Genomic DNA, 22,826 nt, shown 5'->3' with positions numbered 1-22,826 from the left:
AATTCCAATCCCTCCTTTCCTTCCCACTACCTCTCCCATTTCCCCTTCCCATTTGTCCTTTTTCTTTCTGTTTCACATTATTTTACCTTTCAGTACTTATTTATACTTTAGTTTCTCACACTAGAGAAAGTATTCAGCATTTACACGTGTGTCCTATTTATTTCACTTCAGTATGGCCTCATTGTGCATACATTTAGCCATAAATGTCTCTAATTTCTCATTTTTATGGCTGAGTAGCATTTTACTTCCCATTTGTCCTTTTTCTTTCTGTTTCACATTATTTTACCTTTCAGTACTTATTTATACTTTAGTTTCTCACACTAGAGAAAGTATTCAGCATTTACACGTGTGTCCTATTTATTTCACTTCAGTATGGCCTCATTGTGCATACATTTAGCCATAAATGTCTCTAATTTCTCATTTTTATGGCTGAGTAGCATTTTATATATATTTAGCTATTACAAATTGTGCTGCTATGAACCTGAGTGCACATACATCACTGTGGTGTCTGGGAAGATACCCAGCAGAGGGATGGCTGGGTCAAATGGGACTTCCAATCCTAGTTCTTTGAGGAATCTCCATACTGTGGGACTTCCACAGTGGTTGCACCAGTCTGCACTCCCACCAGCAGTGGAGTATTGTTCTTCTGTCCCCACAGACCCACCAGCATTTGTTATTGCTTGGTTTCATGATAGCAGCCATTCTTTCTAGGATGAGGTAGAATCTCAGTATGTAATCCTTTCATTTGCATTTAATTAGTTAATTAGTCCAGCCTAGTGAAAAAGAAACTGTGCTTTTTAGATAGTGATAATAATATGGGAAATACAGAATTAAAATATTAGCGTTTCTGGATATTATAACAATACTTATTAGCTCAGTGCACACAAATGCTTCAGCAGTAGTAAGCATTAAGACCCAATAAAGAATCATGAAAAAAAAAAACTGGCAATGAAAGGGTAAAAGTGTAGGAAGAGGAAGGAAAATCATTCAATCAAAGGAAAGCTGAGATAAGAAAGTCTGCACTGATCTAGCTAAAAAATGGATTTAAAGAAGTGGGAGGTTGACGATGTCAAATACCATAATAAATTGAAGTGGAATTAGAAGTTTAATGGCTTTGCAGGAAGTAAATTTGTTGTGACCTCAATAAGACATTTCCAGAGTGGCTGCATTCATATACTTCTTTATGCAGTTTTTGCTCCTGAATCTCTTGCATTAATAGAAGGTAAATATGTACATGTAAAAATTTAATTTATGTTATAAACTAAATCCTCTTCTAAAATGTAATTTAAATCTTATGTTATGTATTAAAACTCAATGTAGTATAATTGATTTTATATTTTATATGTTATAGTTTATGGAATATATGTTATTTAATGATTTTAAATTGAACAATGTAGTGACATACTATTTCTTTCTGTAATATGTGGCCCTCTTGTAAAGATGCGTTTCAAAAGCATAAGATCAAGCTGGTTATCTTTATGCTGATATATTTCATATACATATATAAATGTTTATATCTGCTGCATCATACTGAATTATATTGAGTATTTTGATAAAATCGATCATTTGAAATTGGTTAACCTAAGGATATAAAAAAATTGATGACATCTGTGTTTTTATTACTCTGTCAAACCTTGAAAATATAAAAAAGAATTGACACATCAGTCACTAATTGGCCATTAATTTCATAGGGAATACATTTGAATATTTCAGACATGTAACCATCCTAGTCATTAATATTTAGGAAATACTTAAAAACATAGATTACTTAAAACACTTATTACATATATGTCATATATTTAAGAAATGCATTTCAGCTAAAGAATGTCTCACTTCATTAAAGCTAAATTTTACTATCATTTTTACTTACAGAGAAAACACGGAGCAGATAAAACACAAAATAAGTAATAAGGAAAATTTCTCTTGACTAGAATGTTACTAAAAATATCAGAAAATAGTACTATCTCATATTGATATTCTTTTTTATCCCAGTTTTCTTTGAGGGAAAAAAGTACTTTTAAATTTGACTGTTGCTTTGTTTCCAGATGAAGACATCACATATAGTTCTTTCGACTAGTTTGCATCCCTTTGGAGCAATTCCTTCCTTTGTGAAACAAAAGGGATTTCAAGCTTATCATTGGCTTTACCTGCTCCAGCCCAGAAGTCTGATGCTTTTCCAAATAATTCTAAATCTACACACAGATAAATCCATGTACCCATCAAAAATCATAGTTCTATAATTTTTTAATAACAAGGAATTAATACTGATTCTTCAGATTTCAATTCAGTGTCGTAATGTTTGTATGACTTCTTCCTTTCCATATTAATAATTACATCCTCAATCAGGAAGCAGTCTTGCTTTGAAAAGCCTCGAAATTCTAATAAATTTCTCTACTGTATTCCAAAGAAGAAATTTCTAAATTGCAAATTCAGCTATGAAGAACAAGCCTCTTATTTAGCATGCAGTTTTTTTTATTATTTTCTTTCTTTTTAAGATGAGAATATATTGACATTTTCCTATATATTCATAAAATTTTACTTCCATTTATAATGTTTAAAGTACAGTGAAACTTTCAAATTCCTTTAAAGAAGCAATAAATAAAATAAGTAAGATCAATAAAAAATTGTACTATTTCTTTAAAGCTACAAAAAAAAGAACATCATGAAACAAAACAGCACCTAGCAAACTAAATCCACGTGCCTGTAATTTTTTTAAGCGGCAAGAATATTATGTGTTATACAATTGAAATTTACAATAAATTGAAAAGAAGGAGCATGTAGTGCAGGTCAACAGCAATTACAGTCAGTGTAAATGGATATAGAGACAACTCAGGTGTTAAAATGACGAGAAGAGGAAATGAGAGTAACTATAATAAATATTTTAGAATATTTGCAGGAAAAGATAGATATAATACATAAAGCAATTAGAAATATCAAAAGAGATCTGAGAAATTCCAAATCATTAGAAACCACATTAATATATTTTAGAATCCAAATAAAATGAATTCTTACTGTCACATAGCCAAAGTAGATGTAAGAAGAAACAGAACACATGAATACTACTTGCGCTTTATTAAGTAAATGAAATGGCAAATTAAGAGACCAATTTACTCCTTGGCAAAACAAAACAATGTGTTTGTAAGGAGGGAGGAGTGGAGGTGTTGAAAGGAGGGCAGGAGAATGGGAAAAAGATAGGAACCAAGATATATCATCTAATGTACAAATTTCCAATGATGAGTATCATTATATTGCATAGCTAAAATGTATCAATAACCTTGATTCAAAAAATATATACTTTCCCAAACAAGTCACACTTTAGAACTTTTTAAAGTTCTAAAATGTCCTAAAGGAAAAAAATAATTGCTTTCTTCTATAACTTGCTACATAAAATTTAAAACAAAATAATTGATGCTGGCGGCTCATTTTATGGGGCTTGCCTAATTTTTATTCAAAATCAAACGAGAAAAATGCAACAAAACGTATAGATCAGGTTTTCCCTTATGATTATACAAAGAAAAATCCTAAAACTAATTTAGTTTTCCTGAAAAGGTATTCATTAAAATGTGAATGTTAGCACCAATATATTGTAGAAGATTTTTGCAGCAGTAGAAATTAATAAGGTCTTCCTGAGTAAGGGATTTAGCTCAGGGCTGCTACCACCTGCCTCGCAAGCACAAAGGCCGGAATTCCTTCCCTGGTACGGGGGTAAGGGAGGAGGTCTTCCTGACTCAAGAAAGCCTGTATTTCATATATAAATATGTTCTCAAAACACCATACTAGAAAGTGAAGCTTTCACATCTTTTCCTTTCATTATAGTGAAAAACAAAAATTTACTCCTATAGTGTAGTAGAGGTAGGATTATTTAAGATTAGAAATGAGGAGATATTGTTTTCATCTGCATCTCTTGAATGAACAGTGATGTGGAACATTTTTTTCAATATCTATTTGTTGTTTTTACTTCTTTGTCTGAGAAATGTCTGTTCATTTAGATGCCCATTTTTGAATTGTGTCTTTATATATGGGGGGCATGATTTTTTGCGTGCTTTATGTATTCTACATAATAGTCCTTTGTCTCAGGAGCAGTTGGTAAACTTTTTTTCCCCCCACACTGTAAGTTATCTCAGCTCTTTTGGTGGTTTATTTTGCAGGGCAGAAGCTTTTTAATAAGAAGAGATCCCAGTTTTTTATTCTTTGTTCTAGTTCTCATGCTACTGAGGATTTGTTCATAAAGTCTTTTCCACCTCACACCAGAAAGAATGGCTGCTAATCAAGAAATCAACCAATAACAAATGTTGGTTGGATTGTTGGGAGAAAGGAACCCTTCTCCATTGTTGATGGGAGTGTAGACTAGTGAACTATTGTAGAAATTCAACATGGAGATACCTCAAAGAACTAGGATTAGAGTTCCCATTTGACCCTGCTATCCCCTTGCTGAGTATCTTTCCAAAAGAATTTAAAGAATCATACCACAGTGATATATATGCATCCATGTTTATAGCAGCATAGTTTGTAATAGCTAAGACTTGGAAACAGCCCAATTTCCCATCATTTGGATACTGACTGAATAATGAAGATGTGGCTTTTCTATAAAATGGATTACTACTCAGCCATAAAGAATGAAAAAATAGAGTCATTCATAGGAAAGTGGATGCATAGTGAGGCCATACTCTTAAGTGAAACAAATAAGACACACATATTTAAATACCAAATAGTTTTTCTGGTGAAAAGCTGAAAGTATAAAGAAGACACAATGGTATAATTGACAATGTCAAATAGGAAGTAAAGGGCTAAAGGTGTAGAGGAAGTTGGAAGGATAGGGGAAACGAAATAAGGGGAAAGAAAAAATATGAGAAAATAAAAAAGTGGAAACAAAGTTTTTTTTTTTTTAATAGGGAAGGGTGGAGGGGGTGAAGGGAGGGTGGAGATAAGGGGAAAAAATGAGAACCAAGACCTGTCATGTAAGGTACAGGATCCCAATGATGAATGTAATCGTACTGTATACCTAAAATGTACCAAGAAACTCAATGAGGAGATGAAATGAATTATAGAGAATAAAAGCTATTCAAATGAGACTATTTTCAGGTGATATAATTATCTCTCTAGCAGAGAAACAGTAGAATGAAAAAGAGTAAAATAAGTTAACAAATGTGCCAGATAAAAGATGGATATATGAAATTTTCAACAAATGAATTCTAATAAAAGACAAAAGAATTATATGCAATGTGAAGAAAAATGTATTATATATATTGAAATTAACCAAAGATATCTATGGAAATGTTTTAGAAAGTTAAAGTTTAAAAATCAAGAAGGTAGAATATACTGAGTAGATGGGTAGATATGATATATTTTTGAAAGCATTGGTTTATATAAAAAGTACAACTTTCCCCAAATGAAATCAGAAAATCAGTTCATTTAATAAAAATTTCATAGGCACAATTGAAGTTAATAAACACTCGTGGTGGCGCACACCTGTAATCCCAGCACCCAGGAGACTGAGGCAGGAGGATCACTATGAGTTCAAGATCAGCCTGGGCTACACAGTGAGTTGCAGTTCAGTCTCAACTACATAGTGAGACCCTGTCTCATAAAAGCAAAACAAAAAAAGTGCTTTAAACTTGAAGTTTTAAATTTTTACTTATGAAGAATCAAAGTGCACTAATACAAAGCAAGAATTCACCTTGAAGATTATACACACATAGATAGATGTGAAATACTATAACATGTATTGCAATAGCACAAGAGCAGGAAAATAGCCAAAATTACTAAATTTTAGGGAAAATTTATTATACATTCAAGAGTTGAATTGATGGTAGACATGGCAGAATAATTCAGTGGAACAAACCACAGAGTGAACAAGTAACTTCTTCACTATGTAAAGAGAAATAAAATCTGATCCTTACACAAAGGAGTGAAATTCTAAATTTGAAAGGAAAAACAGACAAAAGATGATGGGAGAACATATAGGTAATGAATAGAGACCAGATTTCTTGAAATTTGGTGCCAAACTTCTTGAATCAGTTCTTTAAAAGAGCAATACAGAGGGGAAAATATTAAATACATTGATTACTTGAACGATGATTGGTTTTGTACTCTGCATTGTGTTTTGGTTGACACAATGCTTTTATGCTATACCTCCGTGGCCTAAATCATATTCTGTGACTATTGCAGGCTTGTTCTGAGTTCCGTTTCTGACTATTTTGCGGCCATGTTTACAAGTGATGTTTGTGAAGCCAAGCAAGAAGAGATCAAGATGGAAGGCATAGACCCCAACGCCCTATGGGACCTTGTTCAATTTGCATATACAGGTACTGCAAAGGAATTAAGTATCCCATTGATGTTCAAAGATTGTTGTGTATTTCTTTAGAGTAAAGCTTAAAAGAAAATATTTATTAGTGTCTTTTTTATTTAAAAACTAACTAAAGTAACTTTGTTTCTTCTAATGTGTTATTTTAATGTAAAAAATTTACAGAATATTTGTTTTGTTTTGTTTTGTATTGTTTTGAGACAGGGTCTCACTATGTAGTTGAGACTGACCTGAAACTCGCTATGTAGCCCAGGCTGGCCTCAAACTCAGTGATCCTCCTGCCTCAGCCTCCCGAGTGCTGGGATTGCAGGAGTGCACTACCATGCCTGGCTAAAAATTTACAGAATATTTATTGTAGATTTGACAAATTTATTTGAAGTTTATTTGAAAGGAATAGTAAAATAATACTTAGAGCTATAAAATAGATTTGAAACATTTTCATCTAAATTATTGGCATATTTTATGTGTCTTTTCATGTAGGGGATTAAATAAACTTCATTTTAGGGGATTAAAATAATTTCAGTGAGCACTTTTGGAATCTTGTTCAATATACAAGTTTGAGCAGTACTCTAGAAGAATGAAAAAATCACGTTTTTCACTCTAGAACCTTATAGTCAAAAGTGATAGAAGGCTGCAAAAAATAAGTATGATATACTTCCAAGTGTTCAGAGCAAGTTAGGAGGCATAAAATATGCTATCCATAGGATTATCAGGATTAGTATTAATCTTTTTAAAGATGTCTTAATAATGTCAAGATTAGGAAAAAAGGAAACAATAAAATCTTCATAGAGTAGCAAAGACAGATAGCCTGAACTGATGATTTGTTTGATGTAATACTTTTTACAAATGGCAAATCTGTCTAAATTTGTCTAAATTTGATCATTCTATGAGATAGAGAAACGCAGGAAAAGGCATCATTGTCCATGAAGCTAGTGTCGCAGTTTAAGAAGCTGTATTTTCCTGTTTAAAGAAATAAATGGTAGGAAAGCAAAGTCAAGCCACTGGAGCAAAAGACTCTGGAACTAGTTGGAATCTGTCTTTTTTAAGTTTTTGTCTTATCAAAGGCAGGAATTTGTTCATAGTAATATGACACTCGGTAGGTGAAGTGCTCAGAAAGCAAAAACACATGTGCTTCAAGTGTAAGTTGCAAAGTAGCAATGTGATGGAAAGACAGACATTTTCTGGTCTCAAAATTTTCTAAATAATATTTATTTTTCTTTCATTAAGTTTATTGGTTCACAGTAAATAGGGAGGGGTGGAAGGGTTGAAGGGAGGTCAGGGGAATGGGGCAAAAATAAGAATCTAAATAATATTTTGACAAAGCAAAATTTCCACTAAAGTAAACAGTTAAACGAGGCTTTTTTTCAAAGCTACTGCAAAGAGTGGAGAGATACCAGAACTCACAGTGAAACAAAGACTGAGCGGGCTTTTATTCTTGGAGCAAGGGAGACAATAGTGACCATTTGTTTTTGCTTATTGAGTTTCCCAAAGGGAGTGTAAATGTTTTCATAACTTTATGAGGAAGTACTTTCAGAATTTGTAGCAGTGTGTCCACCTTCCCTCCCAGGAATCCTACAAGGAAAGTTATTCACCTCCCTACCCACAAAGTCTACAAGATGGAGAAGCTATCACCCTTAAGGTTTCATTTTAAAAAACAGGATTCACGTTCTTGAGATAAACGTAGTTGGGTTACAAAACTGGAAAGAAGCTTTAAAAAATATATCAGAAAGTAGTAGAGAAAAAATACAATTTTGTTACCTAAATTAAATGCTCTAAGTCAGGCGAAAACAAAGTTTTGGAGGGGCTTATCCAAATTCAGGCAAACTGAAGTTACAATGAGGGCTTTCCCAATTCAATTTCAGTCTGCTCACAATGAAAGCAAATTTATTATTGTGAAACAGTAATAGGAAGACTCACTTCTGACCTACATAAAAATCAAACATAATCATATTATTATCTCCTGGAATGGGAAGACTTGTAAGCTACTGTTTTAGAGATCCTTTCACCGACAGAAAGCCACAAAGTTTACACTTGAAGTCTCCATTGCCTGACATCCTTAAGCTTTCTGCGTGCAAAACTAGGTCAAAAGACACTCAGCATCCTGCTGCAAGAAGTTGGAAGGTGTTTCAAATCTCCCTGCTGAATGCAATGATCCAGATTTAGCACTGCTTTATAGAAGGCAGACAGGATGCAAACCTCCTCCTCTCAGCTACCACTGCTACTGTAACCTTTGCTCCTAAACAGTTGCACCTGGTGATTAAGAAACTTATAATTGTGTATTTACAGAAATGTGCCAGTTGAGCCAATAATCTATTTGGTATTAGTGGAGAAATGGTAGGAAAGACATAAGATATGTACCTGCATATAATGTTACAGGCTGTAACAGAAAATATCAAGTGAAAAATTTCTAAAGAATAGGAAAAATAGAAGCTATCTGTTGCCTAGTTAGCTACCTATCTAGATAAACTGATCTATAAGATTTTCATTTGAAGAAAGCTAAATATAAATTTACTCTAAAAGGAAAAAATGAGTAGGAACTTTATATGTATATATTATACACTTGAAAATATGCTCAATACTGAACACTTTTGGTGAGAGACACTGAGGATTGAGTATGTCAAGACTTGATAATTATTAGTAATAGAAGCAATGTGTTCAGTAGAGATGCTTCAGAATGTTTAAATGATTTAAAAATTTCCATGAAATCTGGAAAGTGTAAAAATATGAAAGGACCATATGTTGCTAATTTATTTAATTAATGTGGAAATTAAGGAATAAATGAATAAAGCAGCTTGAAATAAATTTTAACTCATATAAGTTTTAATTAATATAGAGTTAAATTATTTTTGATTTGGAGAAAGAAGAATCATCTCTCCAAGAAGCTTATGTAGCAAAATGTTTGTGTAGCAAGACACGAGAAACATCCTCTATATTTATTCTTTGCTTTTTTCTAGTTCAGTGAATTAAATGAGGAAGAACATGACCAAGGATTTGGGATGCTTCCATAACAACTAAATAAAATATTTAGTCTTTTTATCCTAGTTACTAGGTATCAGAGAGTGAGTTGCATGTTAATATAAGCTCACACAGAAAATTTGTTCACAGAAAATACATAACAATAATAAGGTTAATATTTAGCAGTATTTAAAATAAAATACAGAAAAGTGCTAACATCTATGATCACAAAACTAAAGAAATCAGTCAGTTATGAAAATGATAACTATTTACTAAAGTACCAAAATTACTTCTCGGCTTAATAAATGAAACCATTCAGTCATCTGGTCACCTTACCTGAGAAACAGAAAGCAGAGAAAATTTGCACTCATTCTAAAAATATTTTTGATATAACAGGAAGTTCATATAACATTTCTAATAATTAGTTGTGAAAACAATTTTCAAATAAAAAAATTAGAGCTTCTTTTATCTAGAAAATTAGCTCAACAGTTTTACCAATTTGTAGAGAGCAAAGGGCCAAGTAAATATTAGTGTACCTTATAAGTAATCCTTTTATACACCTGATGTCTTAAATTTTAAGCTGAGTGTCTAATTGTCATCTGGAAAATATAAAATTATATGGCTGCATGTCAGTTTTTCAAAATCAATCCTTCATTCTAATAACAATATTTGAACACTTATTTATAAGGAGGATCATACTATATAGTAAAAGAAGGTGCAGTATAGTTGGTAGGATGCAGATAAAGACAGCATAAATGTTTAAAGACATTTGGTAATGTACAAGATTATTCGAGATGGATAGAATGAAAAAGCTCTATTTTCTTCAAAAGAGAAAAAAATCTATGGATCGCTCTTCTCTTGCTGCCCTTCTCAGTTTTGTGGCATAAAATTGACAAAAAGCTGATTTTTAAACATTCTTACTGTAAATAACAGTCTCTGTTCTGTAGTTTTACTCCCTTATGAAGGAGACACAGATACTATTTATATGCCATAGTCTTTAATTTGATATAATAAAATCAAGAGTATTTGAGTTAATCTATGCAGCATCCTTGGAATCCTGTAGTCAAAAAAGAAAAGAGTAATGATAGTTCATAGTTTTGCATTGGTCCACTTTTCAATCACCTAGAGAGTGACAAATACATAAAACTTTAGATATCCTGTCCTAACATGGTGTCATCATTGCTTTCTTCTTCTATGAGACACGATACTTAAGGCCTACAACTTTCAGGAGGAAAGGTTAATTTTTGCTCACAGTGTGTAGGAGTTTCAGTCCACAGTCATCTGGCTCCAAAGTAGGGCATCATGGCAAAGGGGTGTGGCAGAGCAATCAAGGGAGGAGAAGGAGATGGACCCATCCACCCCCACACCGACCCACGTTCTGCAACCAGACTTCCCTTCCCAATGTCACATTTATGGATAAACTCATCAGATCACACACACCGTGATCCATTCATCTCCCCAAAGTCCCACCTAAGAGCTTGTGAGGCTTTGGGGGAACATCTAGACATTTAGTTTAACACATTATACATTTTATATATAACACTTGTCTAAACGTGTAAAGCCAGAATGACTAAAACTTATTTTAGTCGCAGGTTATATTTCAACTGTCCATTGATGAAAATCTTTGTGAAGTAAATAATAAATGTACCTATTTTAAATTAATATAAAATCGATTTTAGGTGATGAATATCAAAATAATGAATATCAAGATCAATATTAATACTAAAATGTGAATGGTAGAACAAAACTTGAATGGCATTTTCTTTACCATTTGGCTGCCCTTTTGTTTTTTGTTTTTGTTTTTGTTTTTGATTTTATTGAGTTTATTGGTACATTCTAGGAATACAGTATAGTTACATTCATTACTGGGATCTTGTACCTTTACATGAGAGGTGTTGGTTCTCATTTTGCCTGCCCTTTTGTACAGTAACAATTATGACAAGACTACCATGGAGGGACCTGTGACACTCTTGGTTTTATAATAGCTCAGACAGCTTAAATTGAATCCCACATTGTCATATCGTGGTTTGATCTAGGTTTGGTTCATCAGTTTTTCCATGCTTATCCTCATTTCCTGCAGAGCAATGGTGCCTGGCAGTCTGTACACATTAATGCATAATGCATCACATCCTGCAAACCTAGTGACTCATGATGATATTTTTCTATATGCATAATATGTGCTATGCCCTACAATGGATTCTGTAAGTAATATGCTATATAACACACATGTACTAAATTTAATGAATTTTTAAATTAAACATTTAAAGCAAAGTTCTTTTTTTATCTTTTCATAAAATAAAAGAAAAAAACATACTTTTAAATATACAAGATCAAAATGATAAATGTAGCTGTACTGTGCACTTAAAGGGTACTGATAAATTCAATGAAAAAAATATATATACTCAACCTAGTTTTAATTATTGTCACAAAGTGTAAAAGAGGTCTATTATATTGATTTTCACATGTGTGTGCACACACTTTTGCACATATTTGGATTTCAATTTCCAGTCACAATATGATGATGACATTATGTAAAGAAATGTAGAGGTATAAGATCCCAACAATGAATGTAACTGTACTGTATCCCTAAAATGTACCAATAAACTCAATTAAAGCTGAAAAAAAAATTGTTGGAGGTTGGAAAAAAAAGAAGGGACAAAATATATTTGAAAAGGATTCATTTAGGGTCACTCTATTGTAAAGTTGACTTCAGACTGATAGACATTTCCTCCTGGTTTATCTCTTTCATAATCCTTACTAACCTGACAGTCATGAAAATATACTGTGCTCATTGATGAGTGAGGAAATAGAGTTCTAACACATATGGGAGATGGAAATGCAAGGTTAGTAACAGTGTCAAGTCCTGTAGAGAAATGATAAGGACAAAGTTTAAATAAAGGTAGCTGTCCATTTACTAGCGGTATTAAAAAAAAGAGGAGGAGAAAATTAAACTGCCAAATGGCAAACCTTAAGTCACACTGAAGAGTTAACATATTCATAAAAGCAACTGTGTGCCAGTGAAGTTATTAAAGTCTTGGTACATGCAAAAGAATGTTAAGATAGCTTCTGCTTATTGCCAAACATTTGAATGAAATAGTCACAATTAGGCACAGTGATGCTTAATGTTCTCCTTTAATATTAAAACATATATATCAATATATCCAGCCTGAACTTTACCGTTAGAACTCCCTCAAGAATTTTTATGATAATTAAAAGTAAATACTGTTTAATTTTTTATTACTAGTTTAATTCAAGTAGCATGAATTATGCAAGCACATTAACACAATATTAGTTTTAAACTCAGGGCTTTTACTTGATGGAGAATTCCATCCTTAATAAAGAAATTGAGACCAAAAAGACTGGTTTTCTTTGCATTAGTGTAACCCATTATTTAAAATCACTGATTAAAGTAATTTTCCTAGGATGCTGAAACATTTATATTTAATAATGAAAAAAGTAGAAAGAATAAAGATAAAATATATTAGTCAACTATATGTTTCTATCATATTTCTATTTTTCCATTATTTTACCAAGTGACCTTGTTTGCTTTTGAGTGTTTTTATCTGTGCATACACACACAAGTAAATCTGAATATCTTATAAATTTAATTTTGGTGAAATTATTGTTTCAAAATAGATTCTAAATATGACATATTTTTGTGGATATTGTGGATGTTTTGTTCTTAGTGAACAGTATTTTGGCTTTATGCTGTGGGATTTAACAAACACTAGTAAAAAGAAGCTATGTGAATCAATGTTTGCAATCTGTGAAGGTTTTTGTATCTACCATAGTCTAATTCATATTTACTTTTTCAACTGCTAACTAGAGTTCTCAACTATTTTTAGAAGCAGTTTTGTTTCCTTGCAAAGCTTGTTTTGATTTTTTTGTACTGATGTTTTCAGTCTTGTTACTGTTAAAAATTTCTTTCATTTTGGGTTGTAGAATTTAGGGATGGAATCAGATGCATTCAAGTGCATGCTATGTTTTCTTCTCAATTAATTAAATGGTTGACTATATGTTCTCAGCATAATTTCACCTTTAAAGAAGCCCAAAGAATCTATACTTTTTTTGATATTGTATTTAAAAAGTAGCATGGAGCCTTACGTAGAATTTCACATCAGTTATGTTAGACTTACTTTGACCTTCAAATTTGATCTTCAAACAGAACTCATGACAAAGGAAGCTCAGTATTCATTTTGGTTACTAGGCATTTATTCTAATTATCACATAAACCTTTCCTCCTTTCTTTGCATTAACTATTGTGAATATTAATCAGGCAGCCCTTTTACCTGTATGAATCTTGGTCATATTACATAGACTTCTGTATGTATGTTTGTGTTATTATGGATAGAACCTAAAGAGTTCACACTGAGATATACCCCCAGCACATTTTTCTTTTTTTTCTTTTTAATTTTGAGACACTGTCTTGCTGTGTCATTAAGCTGCACAGGTTGGGCTGGAACTTGCAATCTTTCTGACTCCGCATCTAGAAGTGTTCAGATTATACATATGTAATATGTCCTGTCATGCACTGCTACTTAGATAGCAGTGACCTACTCAAGAAAGATTTTTCTATCATCAAGAACTCAAAAAAAAAAAAAAGAATTCTGGAGAGGTTGTGGGGAACAAAAAGTAAACACTTTAATATTTTTGGTGGGAATCTAAATAAATGCAACTACTATGGAGATACTGAGATTCCTCAAAAAAAAAAAGAAACCAAAATAGAAATTCCATCCTACCCAGAAATTTCATCTGACTGAGCTGTACTCCTTCCAGGTAACTGTCAAAAGATTTAAAGCATCATATTACAGCAGCATGTTCATACTGATATTTATTGCAGCATAATTCATAATAGCTACATTTTGAGAATATGCCATATATCCATGTGTTATAACTTGAGTTTCAATACCCTTCCAAAGCTTCATGCAATCATAGGAGTGGCTCTTCCAGAGGTGGCTGGATCTAGAATTTGAGATGCTGGACGGACCCATGGTGCAATGATAGGATTAAGGACACTAGGACTAAGAGTGTGAGGGCTACCTGTCCCTATTTTTAGGGACAGAAAGTGGCTTTTCCTTGGTGGCTTTTGCTGCCTTCTGTCTGCCATGAACGGTTTTTCCTCTATAGTGCCCCTCTGCCATGCCACCCTGATGTGGAGACCGCCAAGTTTGGACTGAAACCTCTGAAAACTGTGAGCCAAAATGAAACTTTTCTCCTTTAACTTTGGGTGAAGGGTATTTTGCGGCAGCAACAAAAGCAACTAAGGCAACATGAATAGATGAATGGATAAATAAAATAAAGTATAGACAATGAAATAATAGCATAGGGAAGGATAAATTTCAGTCATTTGTAAAAAATGGATGCACTAAGCCATACACTAAATAAATCATGGAAGGTTAGATATTGCATAAATATAGTAATTTAAATAACAAAATAAAAGATAGATGATAGGAAAAATGGGAGCAGACCTTTGTAGATGTGAAGGGGGTTTAGGGATGGATGCAGAGGGGATAGTGGGAAGAGGAAGGAGAGGCAAAAAACATTGAAATCTGATATGTGTGTGTATGACGCCCCCAACCATGAATATTTTTATCAAAAATATGTGCAAATATATAAAAAAGATTATGGACATTCTTTTTTCTTTTCCATACTGGTAATGAAACTCGGGACCATGTGCTTACCAAGCAGATGGGGTGCCAACTACACTACATCTCCATATCATAAAAATAGATTATGTAGCTCAAGTCAGTAAAATTGACACCATATAATTGAGATTAATGGCTAAAGTTTATATCTTGTACCTTTACATGACAGGTCTTTGTTCTCATTTTTTCCCCTTGTCCCTGCCCTCCCTTCACCCCGTCCTCCCCTCCCCATTTACAAACTCTTTATTTCCATTATTTTCATTTTCTCCTATTTTTTAAATTTCCCTTATTAAGTTTCCCCTACCCTTCCCAATTTGCCTATACCTTTAGCCCTTTTCTTCCCATTTCACACTGTATATTATCTCATTAAAATCTTATGTACTATTATAGTTTTTCACACCAGAGAAACTATTCGGTATTTACACATATGTAACTTACTTCACTTAGGAATATATCCTCAATATGTATCCATTTTTCCTATGAATGAAACTAATTTCTCATTCTTTATGGCTGAGTAGTATTCCATTTTATAGAAAAAAACACATCTTCTTTCTCCTGTTTCCAACTGATGGGCAAATTGGCTGTTTCCAAGTTTTAGCTGTTATAAACTTTGCCACTATAAACTTAGGTATGCATATATCACTGTGAATGAATATTCTTATTTTATATTTTTGTAAGTTTCTTCTGATCCTTTCCTAATTTATTTATAAAAAATAAAGATGAAGACTGAGAATTGTGGTGGTAATGATCATTTTATTCATTAAATATTAATTAGTTTTGAATTTATTTTATTATGCTTCAGTATTGTAAATATTTAATTTATGTGTATGATTTGATATGCATATATATACTGGTACATGCATGTTTTAAATTGGTATTACTTTTTGCTGTCATATTTTTCAGGCATCTGAAGTTATTATTTATCATGAGTTTTTCTTATTTCGTATTTAGAGCACTATATTGAAATACGTGTTCAGTCAATACCTCTTTGTAACATGCAGCTATGGCACTTTAACTTAAAGTTAAAGTCACCAAAGTCAATGGAAATGAAATCATGGTCCAATTTCTCATTGATATTACCAAGTATTTTCTAGTAGATTTAGAATTTATCAACATTCTCTCTACTTATGAGAGGCAGTGCTTCTCATGTGTATTTGTGTTACTGTCATACTGAATGATTTTTGCATGACTTTCTGCTTGTCTAAAATCATTTGACAATAAATATATATTTTTGTAATTAATATCCTTATATGTGAAACCTTGAATAGCTTGAAGAAAGTATATGGAAATTATCATGATTAATCATAGGATTATTTAGAATATAATCCTCTTTGCTAGGCATGTGGCAAGGTTTACCTAATAAACCTAAATAATCCACAGATAAGACCTTGTATACAAATCTTACTGTAAATATTTATTCAAATTAAATTTTCTATTTTACAAAATGCCTTAAGATTATTTAACATTAAAATATATAAATGGGGGAAATAGAAGAGTGATGTGATATGTTGAAGGTTCTTGGGTAGTGTTTGAGAAAAAAATTTACACTTATTGGATAATTAAGTGTACATTTCCTCAAAAATATTTGATAACTATTAGGCTTCCCCTTGTCTGGGGCTAAAGCATGTTGATCATTAATATGATTTGTTAGATGTGACAATTTCAGGATGCGAATGTTTATATCCACCAGATTGAAGTGGTGATCTTTGAAAATGACCTAAAGTCATAGGAGAAAGGAAAGATGGTAACACAGTAAGTATATTTTTCAAGCCAAAATGGAGTTACAATTACAATTATCTACTGAGCAAATGAACAATATCTGTCAGCTGATGAAGCCCAGAATAGAGAGGTAGATTAGAGAGATGATAAAACTCTTTGCTGTGCATGCTGGCACACACCTGTAATCCCAGCACTCATGAGGCTGAAGCAAAAGTATCTCTGTGAGTTTGAGGCCATCCTGGGCTACATAGTGAGTTCAAGGCCAGCTTGCACTGCATAGCAAGATCCTGTCTCAAAAGAAAAACTAAAACTAAAACAAACAAAAGGTAAATACCAAAACTGCTGAATTTTTACTTTCTACAGCACAACCACTCAGTTTAATAAATAAAAATGTTAACCTTGTCAAGATGAAAGAGCTTTTCGGACAATCGGAACTCAAATGGAATTCTGTGGAGTCCCGGGGTGGTGGCATATGCCTGTCATCCCGTACTCAGAAGGCGGAGGCCTGCTGTGTTTGAAGTCAGCCTGCCCTATATGGTGAGTTCAAGGCCATCTGAACTATACAAGTAGGGAGATCCTGTTTCAAAAAAAAAACAAACCAAACCAAACAAAACCAAACCAAACAAAACAAAAAAACAAAACAGAAAACACCTTTTTCTATGAAAACGTTCTTTTACTTATAGTAGCTAAAAATCTGTCAAAGTCACATTGTCTTATATGTATCCTTTTCTATCTTATGCCTAGTTCTAGCTGAAATAAAATATGAAGAAATAAAAAATCAAAACCATTTAAATAAGCCACTACATTATGACTTTTATGTTAGTTGTTAATTTTGTTCTGATGTATATAACTCTGAAATTCAAATAAAATATAGTTGGAAATTGTATTCATACCCAAATCCATAACACTCATGGTAAGAATTGCATCATAGTAAAGATTTTTAAGGGCTGCTTGTATGCTTAGAAATAACCTAGTTATTTATTTTAACTTCTCAGATCAGCAAGGGAAAAAGACAAGTACAAAAGGTTATTTTATAAAAATAAAAGTTCATAATCAGTTTAACAAAAATGCAAGCTTTCTAATATTAAAATCTGAAGGAAATTTTCAAAATATTCAAAGATACCTTCAACAGACCTGTGATACTATATGTTGTAATTCGAACATTCTCATTATCCTCCCAAAAGTGGGTGTAGTAATGAGTTGCAGAACCATTTCTTTTGTTGACTGATTAGAGTTCAAATTTTATTATCCAGATACAGGAGGCACTAAAAGTTACATGTATTAAACAAAAGAAAATTTAAATGTGAGAATCAAATGCAATTAGTTTCAATGAAAAATTAATTTAAAGGAACAAGTACTGTCTCTGCTGAACTCAAGAATATATCTTATGCATAAAATCCAACATGAATTAATGCTCTAATCCATTTTATTTTTGTTTTTTGTACAACCAAAATTTACTTAAGTGTAGCCTGGAAAACCATTTTATTGTAATCTCCATGGAAATTAGAAAGTGTGAACAAAGAAAAGCTATTAAAATTAATTTTGCACAGAATTATAAATTAAAATATAAAAGATAAGTTTGATATATTTCATCATTAAAGGCAGAGAATTTAACAGCTGTGAATGGATGTTGATCAAGGAAATGTTTCAATGAAATCACAATTTTTAGAAAACAATTTCTTACTTTCAAATGGTGGCCATATGAAAAGTAGATTTAAGTGTAATTAAATTACAAGTGATATCTTTATTTCAGAAATGAATTCCAGTGGAGTTTCAAGGAGACAAGGTGAGCAAACAGAAATGGAAAATTCTTGGCCTTTGCTGTCACAAATCAATTTTCCTTGTCCACGCCTATTTTTCTTTGGCCTTTCTCAAAGTGAACGACTGAACTCTGAAACAGTTGCTATTGAAAATAAGGTTTTATTGTGGCTGGAAGATACCTATCACATCATTTATAGACATGAGATCCATGTTCATAGAATATCAGGGGTAAATGGTATTCTATTTCCTCAAACTTGTTTACTATAATTTTTGGAAAGCTAAGGTTTTCTTCAACACCAGAGGTAAAAAGACTAGGTGCCAATTAATGTGGCACACTGAACATAAGAAATAATTTGGGGTCAATAAAAGCTTCAATTAAAATAAAAATAAAATTTTGACAACTGTTAAAAAGTTGTGTAAACCAACTGGAGCTTATGAAAGGATATAACTGAAACATTCTTAGCCCTACTTCCTTTATTGAAACAGTCTGGTATTCCAACCAATTACCCCTACCATGCATATAAATTATTGAATATGTGAAGGAGTATAGACAAATCCACCACAACAAAGAATCCAAATCATTTCTGTACTTATTCCATCTATCTCAATAAGACTGAGCACAATCCTTGGTACTTAACTTTGGGTTATGCATAGACTTTTTTTCTGAGAGTGCAGCATATAAAATTAAGGCAGAAAATAGCATGAGACTGACAAGCATCACTTTTACTAAATGATCTAGCACAGTATCAACAATGATCAGTCACGCTACAGTCTTTACTTGACAGAATGTGATTAGACTAAAAATCCACAATATAGATATAATTATAATCATAAAAATCTAAATCACAGGATATGCTGTAAAATTGGTCTTGTACTACTAATACTAACAATTATCAAAAGCAAAAAATATATATATAATATACTGCTACAACAAAGAGTGTCCTAAAGAGACATAAAGAGTAAATAAACAGTGTCTCTAATGGGATCCTAGGACAAAAGTAAGATACTAAATTAAAAAAATCAAAAGTGAATGTGGGGCCTGGCCTGGTGGCACATGCCTATGATCCCAGCACTTGGGAGGCTGAGGCAGGAGGATCACTGTGAGTTCGAGAGCAGCCTGGGCTGCCAAGTGGGTTCCAGGTCAATCTCGACTACATAGTGAGACCCTTTCTAAAAACAAAAGAAAAGTGAATGGCAAATAAGGAAATAATTTAGTAGTAATAAACAAGTTTCATTCATTAATATAATTGACATACCATACCATTGTAAAATATGACTGATGAAAAAATTATATGTGGTATAAGAAGTCTTTGTGTGTGTTCTGGAATTTTCCTTTAATCTAGAAGCATTCTCATTTAAAAAGTCACTTTCTAAATCTTGAGAAGTTGTTAGAAGTATTTATTTTTGAGCCAGAATTTAGCTCAGTGATTCCTTTGCAATTGTGAGGTCCCAAGTTCAACCCCTGGTACCAGAAAAAAAAAAAAGAAGCAAGCAAACAAAAAAAATTTATATTTATTTTTAAGTTTCTTTTAATTTCTTGAGTAATAATGATATTATTTTCCTTTCTATTGTAGAGAGGAGAAGGAGGAAAGTTGGATAGATAGTATTTAATTTACATTGTTAGTTCAAAGACAGTTTATTCACTTTCCAATAAAACAATGCATCTAATGAAATTATTATGGAAAATACATCCATTTTTGAACAAAATTGATGATATGGAATAACTATATCTCATATGTGCAAGACAATTGTTAATAGTAAGCCACTTATCTATAAGAATAAAACAGCACAGATTAATATTCATACATAGTTTTCACTTTCTCCATTCTATTTTTTCTCTCCATATTTTGCTTCCAATAAAGTATAAATTTAAATATATTATGTCTTACAGAATGAATTTAGATTTACTGTTATGTATCTGAAATATCCAGTCACCTCAGAATTCACTTAGGATGGAATGCACACCTTGGTGGTGTCTGTTTGAATTTTTCTGTTGAACTTTCAATTCAAAGCCCAGTGAGTAGGGTACATATGAATCACTTGGGTTTTCCTCCTTGTCTAATGATTGGTTTAGCCTCTCTCATGTAACATGAATTTTGCCAAGGTACCATGGAGGGAAGAATTATGGAGAAACTTTGGTAAAGATTGCATTTGTGGATATAAAAGAAATATACACAGTGGAGCAGTTCCTCTTCTGGTATCTCCATCTATATTAGTAATATATGGCAGTACATACTTATTTTGTTTGAATCAAAATTTTGGTTGGCAACCATGAGAGAAACTGAAAAGTCACTTATCATTTGAGAAAATGTCTGTTACCTGATGATGTATTGACTCTTTCAATTCCTTGGTTCAGAAAACAAATTTCATCTTAATGGATAAGATAAATTAAAATTTCTTAATATCTGAAAATGATTTCTTAAGGTTTTATTTACCTCAATGATACATTTTTTTAGGTATCCAAAGTTTCACCTGATTATCAAAAATTTTAAACCAATTTTTTTTTTGCATTTAGGTGAAATATTGTGGATTGTCCTCTGATTTAACCTATCTGTAAACACTGAGCTTTGAAAGATAACTTTCAGTAAAAGTTATATTTTTTCTCTATCACAATTTCTGCTTTGTTAAGTTAACTTTTAAGTCAAATACTTGGCAGACTTTTGGATTTTTACTAATAAGTCTCTTAGAGAAATGGCCAGGTTGGAGATATAAAGAAATACATCACGCCTGAGGTGGCTCAATTTGTGTGCATTCAAGCTCAGCACACCATTATTCCATTGGTGCCTTCTGGTTTTTGCAAAAGTATCCCTTCATTAGATATATTCTAAGCGGGCCAAAAGTAGGACATTATTAACGCTGATACAAACAATCTCTTTAATACCTAAATCAACTTCAAAAATGCCAACAAGTGAGTTTAAAAATTGCTCTCTATGTGACTATGGCAACAAGAATCCATTATTTGTACATGTGACTCTAGTAACTTTGTAAAGCAGATGGAGCAGGGAAAGTTAGGGGAGAAGAGAAAGAAAAAAAAAGATGTGTTATGTACATGTACCGAGTCCTCATGATGAATGGAATCATTATGTGCAGCAAACACGCTTTCATAAAATCAAATTAAAAAGCAAAAAAGAAATGATCTTGAATATTTTCTTTATAAGGAAATGACAAATGAGGAGTTACATATATTTAACCTGACTTCAACATTACACAATATATACATGCATCAAATCACAAAGAGCATAAAGACAAATAATTTGTGTCCTTATATATCAGTTAAATATAAAAATATAGAAAGTAAAAAGTAAACGTACAAAAAGTATCTTGTAAAACTTCATAACTTTTTTATTCTGGAATGAAATGAGGAAATGCTCTGCTGAAATTTAGTCTTAGTTATGAAGTGCATTCCTGGTAATATTTGAACTGGATGATTTTATGAAGAAATATCTTAAATATTGTATTGCTTATCACACTGAAATGTTATCTATATATCTTTATTTCAATTTTGATTTCAGAAAATAAAACAACAGAGACAAATGTATACACACACATTCAACATGCATTTTGTATGCGAGGCTTACATTTTTTGTATTCTTTAACAAGTTATTTCCATGTATTTTAAGTAATAATACAATAAATGACTTGCCATGATTATAATTTTAAATTCTAGATACTATAAATTTTAAGCAAAAAGTTAATACTTGAGTAATTTCTGTAATTCTTATATGTATTTATGTAGTTTTTTTAAATAAAAAAATTATAGCCACTTGCCGACTACAATCATCTTATTAAGTGAATTCATACAACACATTAGAGTATTTATTGATGAATAATTGGAAAATATATTAAGCTGGCCATATACAAAGTTACAATTTAATAAATTTGACATATATACATTCCCATAAAACCATCTCAGCAACAGGGTAAAGGATATATCTGTCAACACAGAGTTTTCTCATTCCCTTGTGTAGTATGTTTTACTCTTTTTTATTCCCACTTCATAAATAGGCACAAATAATATGATTTCTCTCATACTACATTAGACTGGTTCCCCCAAATTTTAATTATGTTAGATCATACAGCTTGTAATTTTTTTGAGGTTTAACACTCAGCATAATTAACCTTTTGAGGTCGAATTGCTCAAAAGTTCCTTTCATTGTGTTACTGTGAAGTATCCCATCCAGTAGACGTACTGCAATTTGTTCAATCAACTCTCAATAAGTATGGATTGTTTACAGCTTAGATTACTACAAAATAAATTTTATCAATGATTATGCACATGGTTTTGTCAATGTGTCCTTTTGCTTTTCTTAAGTAAATACCTGCATATAGAGTGTATAAATAATGTAAGTGAAAGTAAAAAACAGTTTTTCAAAGTACTTTGCAATTTCACAGTCCCAGCAGCAGTTCTAACAGATACTCAGTGGTCTCTCACTGTATCATAT

At 32.1% G+C, this 22,826-nt stretch overlaps 1 protein-coding gene across 2 annotated transcripts in view; it reads left to right on the top strand.

The window, feature by feature from the left end:
* Klhl1 (kelch like family member 1) overlaps positions 1-22,826 on the top strand; it is a 369,118-nt gene that overhangs the window by 137,091 nt on the left and 209,201 nt on the right. For both annotated transcript variants that reach the window (XM_033760918.1, XM_010610816.2), the window contains exon 3: positions 6,169-6,305. In XM_033760918.1, the coding sequence (XP_033616809.1) occupies positions 6,169-6,305 (137 nt within the window). The remainder of the gene's footprint in view (positions 1-6,168; positions 6,306-22,826) is intronic.

This window comes from Fukomys damarensis, unplaced genomic scaffold (assembly GCF_012274545.1).
Source record: "Fukomys damarensis isolate Sample0158 unplaced genomic scaffold, DMR_v1.0_HiC HiC_scaffold_6, whole genome shotgun sequence".
NCBI classification, from domain to species: domain Eukaryota; kingdom Metazoa; phylum Chordata; class Mammalia; order Rodentia; family Bathyergidae; genus Fukomys; species Fukomys damarensis.
This window is presented reverse-complemented; position numbering and strand designations above follow the sequence as displayed.